The sequence below is a fragment of the Brachyhypopomus gauderio genome, chromosome 6, assembly GCF_052324685.1.
Source record: "Brachyhypopomus gauderio isolate BG-103 chromosome 6, BGAUD_0.2, whole genome shotgun sequence".
Taxonomy (NCBI): domain Eukaryota; kingdom Metazoa; phylum Chordata; class Actinopteri; order Gymnotiformes; family Hypopomidae; genus Brachyhypopomus; species Brachyhypopomus gauderio.
Window position 1 is genome coordinate 34,416,991 of NC_135216.1, and position 5,966 is coordinate 34,422,956.

Here is a 5,966-nt window from a genome sequence, read left to right on the forward strand (position 1 = left end):
CCCTCTCTCCTCTTTCCCTTAGTCTCTCTCCCTGAGTGCTTTTGCTGTGCTGTATTGTGATGTATTAGTGCTGTTCTCCCCTGGTGCAGTTCTGTATATCTCAAACACACACACACACACACACACACACACACACACACACACACACACACACACGGTCAACAGTGGTCATCATCAGTGGTCAACAGTGGTGTTTGTCAAGTCAGGTGCTAATTTCCACCTCTATCTAAAAGAGTTTATAACTCATCCCCCTCTTCTTCCCTCCCTACCTTTCTCTCTCTTCCATTCCTCTCTCGCTCGCTCCCTCCTATCTCGGACCTTCCTCCCCACCTCTCACTCTGTTGCATCACTCTCTCCCTCTCTCACTGTGCTCCCCCTCTCTCTCTCACCTCTCCTTCCCTCTTTCAATCTCTCTCCATCCCTCCATCCCTCTCTGTCCTCCAGAGAAGCCGCGTAAGAACAACATCCTGACGTCACAGACGGAGCCGTACGACCTGGCCTTCTCCCGCTCCTTCCAGAACCTCACACACCTCCCTCCCACCTATGAGATGGCCATCAAAGCAGACCTACGTAAGGACCGCCTCCTCTCAGCCACGCCCCTTCCCAGTTCAAGGCCTCTGATTGGCCGCAGCCCCTGCCCTGCTAGAGCCCGTCTTTGCATACGTCGTAATGAAAAGGTGTCAGTGAGTGGGTACGGCACACGGTGTGAATGGACGTCTCATTTAAATCCATTTCGCATGTCACCTCAGCTAACGCTAACGACACTTTAATAGGCCACCATCTGTTCTTCATCTGCGTGTTACGCTAATGTGTCTGCTGATGGTGTTTTAAAGGCTACCTGATTAACGCCACACTAACAGACACGGACAGGATAACTGAGGGGAACACACACACACACACATACACACACGGAGCATATTTGGAAAGGCAGGCAGTGTTGCTGATGAATTATCACGTTTAATTATCACGTGTGTTGTTATGGAAACAGGAGTGCAAAACTGTGATCATTATGTTGGTTAATTTGCTTCCCAACTAATACGTCTCATCTTATGTCCTGCGGTCATGCGGTGAAACTCTCATTTCTACCCTTCCTGTCCTTTTAGCCCGTAATCATATCGGAACCTCAGAAATGTTGCCGTGACAAAAACAAGGTCACTCTCCCTCTGTTGTTGTTGCTATAGAAACAAAGGAGTGCTATTGGGATTGGTTTGAAAGGTTTGTTTTCTAATTAATATGTCATCATTGTGTCTTTTTTTTTTTTTTATGACCACGACTCACAAAACCTGCTTTGTGTGGCTTAAATAAATGACCTGCATGTCGTTCGTGGCCCCTAATAAGAAGTAAACTTAACAGTTCCCGTGTGTGAACAGGGCCCAGTTCCCTTTCTAAATAAAAACATGTGGTTCCAGTGGTCTGTGTTTGCTAATTAGCTCAGCAGCCAGAATTTATCAGCGAAGAATTCAATCATATGGGTGATCAGCGTCATGGTGTGACTGTTGATGTCTGAGCCAGGACTCACACACCAGTGAGGAGAAAAGATGAGATCGGCAGAGTGAGAGTGAGACATGAGATCGCCAGAGTGAGAGTGAGACATGAGATCGCCAGAGTGAGAGTGAAACAGATGAAATCGACAAAGTGAGAGTGAGACAGATGATAACGGCAGAGTGAGGGTGAGACAAATGGGAACGGCAGGGTGAGACAGGTGAAAGGCAGAGTGCCCACAGAGCTCCAGTCATACAGCACCTTAGCTCTTTGCACCTGCGTGCGAACACCGCTGAGATTAGCCAGACATCTGTCCCGTTTGAATCGGGAGATTGCTAGTTTGCATTTCTGTGGATCTCTGCACTTGAGATGCTGGTGCTCTGGTAGTCTTGGCTGGGGATAAATGAAACATGTCTGTCCCTTGGGTGATGCACTGAAGATCTCTGAGAGAGGAAGTGTTAATGATTTGGCTAATGAATTGATATATAAACTTGAGATAATTATTATCAATATTTCATGTGTTCTAGAATCAGTAATGTACACACAGACACACACACACAAAGAAACACAGAAACATGTACACATGTACACATACATAAGCCCCATAACTTACAACCAGTTACACTCATGTTGCTTGTATCGAAATAAACTGGAGTGCAAATAATACACAAATCTCCACGACTACAGCGAGCCTGAGGACAGACACACACACACACACACACACACACACACACACACACACACACACACACACACACACACACACACACACACACACGCACTCACACACACACACGCACACACACACACACACACACACACACACACACACACACACACACACACACACACTCACACTCACACACACACACACACTCACACACACACACACACACTCACACACACACTCACACACACACATGCACACGCACACACGCACTCACACACAAACACTCACTCACACACGCACATACACTCACACATACACACACACGCTCACACACACACACATACACACACACACACACACACGCACTCACACACACACACGCGCACTCACACACACACATACACACACGCACACACACACACACACACACACACACACACACACACTCCTTTAATTGACGTAGGTAAGAGCAGCACCACCTGCTGTCTAATGACATGTAGCACATATACTGACATGTACAAAAAGAAGAGGACCAGAGAGAGAGAGAGAAAAAGAGAAAGAGAGAGGGAGAGACAGAGAGAGAAAGAGAGAAAGAGAGATAGATAGATAGATAGATAGATAGATAGATAGATAGATAGATAGATAGATAGATAGATAGATAGATAGATAGATAGATAGATGGGGAGGGAGAGAAGGGAGAGAGGGAGAGAGAGTGGAGAAAGAGGAGGAGAATCCTCTGTAGTTCATTCTGTTCCAGTCAGCGTGAAAGCTCATCTTCCAGGATGTTGGGTGCCCGATGGTGTCAGGAGGTGTTTAATTGTCTTTCATTTGTCTGGGAATGGGAAAGTGTGTGTGAGGACAACAGCTTTCAGCATAGCTGTGACTGGCTGCTTTGATACTTCCAGCATAGACATGAAAACTCTCTCTCTCTCTCTCTCTCTCTCTCTCTCTCTCTCTCTCTCTCTCTCTCTCTCTCTCTCTGTCAGGAGATAAAGACTTTGATGACTTCTACATGAAGAAGCACCTCCTCCCAGATGTGACCCCACGGGGCATGAACCTGCAGACCCACATGATGAAGCTCGCCCCGGAATCGCCCGCACAGAGGCAGAAGCCACGTCGCGTGCAGCGGGCCATGTCGCAGGACCACGTGCTGTCGCCGGCCCGCACGCCCAAGCCCCCGCGCGACTACGCCGGCCCGCTGGGCCTCTCACCCTACCACAGCCGCGTCCTGTCCCAGGAGCGCCTGCTGTCGCCGAGCCGCCTGCACTCCCAGGATCCTCTGCTCTCGCCCGACAAGTTGCTGTCGCTGCACCGCGTCCGTGAGAAGGCCATGTCCCGAGCGCTGTCCCACACAGACATGTTCATGACCGCCGGCCCCGTGGCCCCCGTCACCCCCGTCACCCCCGTCAGGGACCGCCACTACAAGATGGCCAAGATGCACTCTCAGCCCAGTACGTCCATCGAGGCGTACAACACGCTGAGCGTGGGCGGCCCGCAGACCGCCAACAAGAGGCAGGCGTTCGCCTCCAGAAGGACACACACAGTGGACCACCTGCAATACATCCCTGGCCACCAGCACCATCAGTACCGCACGGCCAGTAAGACCGAGGTGACGGTCTGAGAGCCTGGGGGGGGGGGGGGGGGGGGGTGAGAGGAAGAGAGAGAGAGAGAGAGAGAGAGAGAGAGAGAGAGAGAGAGAGAGAGAGAGAGAGAGAGGGAGCTTCATAAATGAGAAGGATAGTGAGAAAAAATTAAAATGAAAGCAACATTCCAGCATTTTAAAAAGATGTTACAGCACTACAGACAGACGTTACAGCACTACAGACAGATGTTACAGCACTACAGACAGATGTTACAGCATGACAGAAAGACATTACAACATTATAGAGATGGTACATGACGTTAGTGTATTACAGAGACATGTTACAACATTATGAAAACATCACAGCAATACAGATGTTACAGAATTACAGAGACTTTGCAGAAAGACATCTCGGCATTACAGAGAGATATTACAGCATTATAGAAAGTCATTTCAGCATTACTAACAGATGTTACAAAATTACAGAAAGACATTACAGCATTACATACAGATGTTACAGCATTACAGAGATAGTACAGCAGATATGATACTGTATTACAAATACAACAGCATTACAGAAAGATGTTACAGCACTACAGTAATACAGTAATACAGTATTACAGAAACATTACAGCAGCTTGGAGTGTTGGGCTGGGGGATTAGAGTAACAAACATTACTGTAGCAGTGTGTGTGTGTGTGTGTGTGTGTGTGTGTGTGTGTGTGTGTGTGTGTGTGTGTGTGTGAGAGAGAGAGAGAGAGAGAGAGAGAGAAAGAGAGAATGGTGTAACAAACGTTACTGTAGCTGTGTGTGTGTGTGTGTGTGTGTGTGTGTGTGTGTGTGTGTGTGTGTGTGTGTGGAGACAGACAGAGAAGATAGGTTGAGATGTCCTACTTTGTATCAACTTTCTTCTTCACTGTCCGAATTCACGCTGGCTGTTAAGAGTCCACTTCTGGGACAACCAGAGACGGAGTGACATGTCCCCTGCATTGTTGCAAACTCCTCTCACCTCCGGAACTCCTCCCACCTTCGGAACTCCCCCCAGCTCATAAACCCAGCCCACCTCCGGAACTCCTCCCACCTTCGGAACTCCCCCCAGCTCATAAACCCAGCCCACCTCCGGAGCTCCTCCCACCTCCGGAGCTCCTCCCACCTCCAGCCAGAGTAAGGGCTTTTTCATGGTGAAAAAAATGTACACAAACTAAAACAGAAAACACTGCAATAGATCTTAAAAAAAGACGTGAGACAAAAAAGGAGCGATCTGCAGATGAACATGTATAAATAGATTTATGATTTGTAACTCTAGTCCTTGGTAGAGCTGTAGAGATTACTGCTAGATATAAGCCTAAAGGGTAGCACTCTCGCTCCCCTTCTTAAAACAACAATAACATCAAATATTGCCCCATTTCAGTGTAGAGGTGGAGGAAGGGTTGAACAAGCACAAATGAATCAAATGTTTTTCTCTGTTTGTATGTTTTATTTTTCTTTTATTGTTTTCTTGCTGGGTTTGTTGAGCAGCACTGATTCACCTCTCAGAGGTTTTATGGGACAATTTTTTTTTCCTGCATAGAGGACTGTAAATATATTTCGCCATGGTAGCCGTAGCTCTAACACCGGACAGCTCTGAGTTCAGCTTTGCCAGCTTCTGGGACGTTTTTCCGTGCCTGGTCTACCGGAAAACCCGGAGTTACACATGGACATGAATCCTAGCACAAACCCAACTGGGGCATATCCACTACATACACCCACAGTAATGAGTGTGTGTATGTATGTGTGAGTGTGTGTGTGTGTGTGTGTGTGTGTGTGTGTGTGTGTGTGTGTGTGTGTGTGTGTGTGTGTGTGTGTGTGTGTGAGTGTTTTTTAATATATACTTGTGAACTAATTGTTAATAAATTTGGTTGAGTTACTGTGTAATCAAGTGCTCTGGAAGGTTTTACACCACATGCTGTTGTCTACTGATGTGTTTTTAGTCCAGAGATTGTCTCTAGTCACATGACCTCTCTCGTGTCAGGTACTCAGCGATGCCACTGGACAGATTTGGGTGGTTTTTTTTACATTCCCTTGTTTGATTTTTTGTTAGCTGTTTTATTTTCTCTTGAATTATTGTGTTTTGTCTGGTATTAACACTTACGTCAACACTGAGTCAAACTGAATCCTTCTGAAAGCCTAAACCAGAGAACACACGCTCACATGGTGTTGTACAGAGAACCAGAGAACACACACTCACATGGTG

General features: G+C 47.2%; 1 protein-coding gene across 2 annotated transcripts in view; it reads left to right on the forward strand.

Moving 5' to 3' along the window:
* The window catches only part of LOC143517783 (shisa family member 6), an 82,154-nt gene extending 76,592 nt beyond the window's left edge, over positions 1 to 5,562 (forward strand). For both annotated transcript variants that reach the window (XM_077010599.1, XM_077010600.1), the window contains 2 exons: positions 445 to 570; positions 3,139 to 5,562. In XM_077010599.1, coding sequence (XP_076866714.1) covers positions 445 to 570; positions 3,139 to 3,773 — 761 coding nt within the window. In that variant the 3' untranslated portion in view covers positions 3,774 to 5,562. The remainder of the gene's footprint in view (positions 1 to 444; positions 571 to 3,138) is intronic.
* Positions 5,563 to 5,966: the final 404 nt, after the last annotated feature.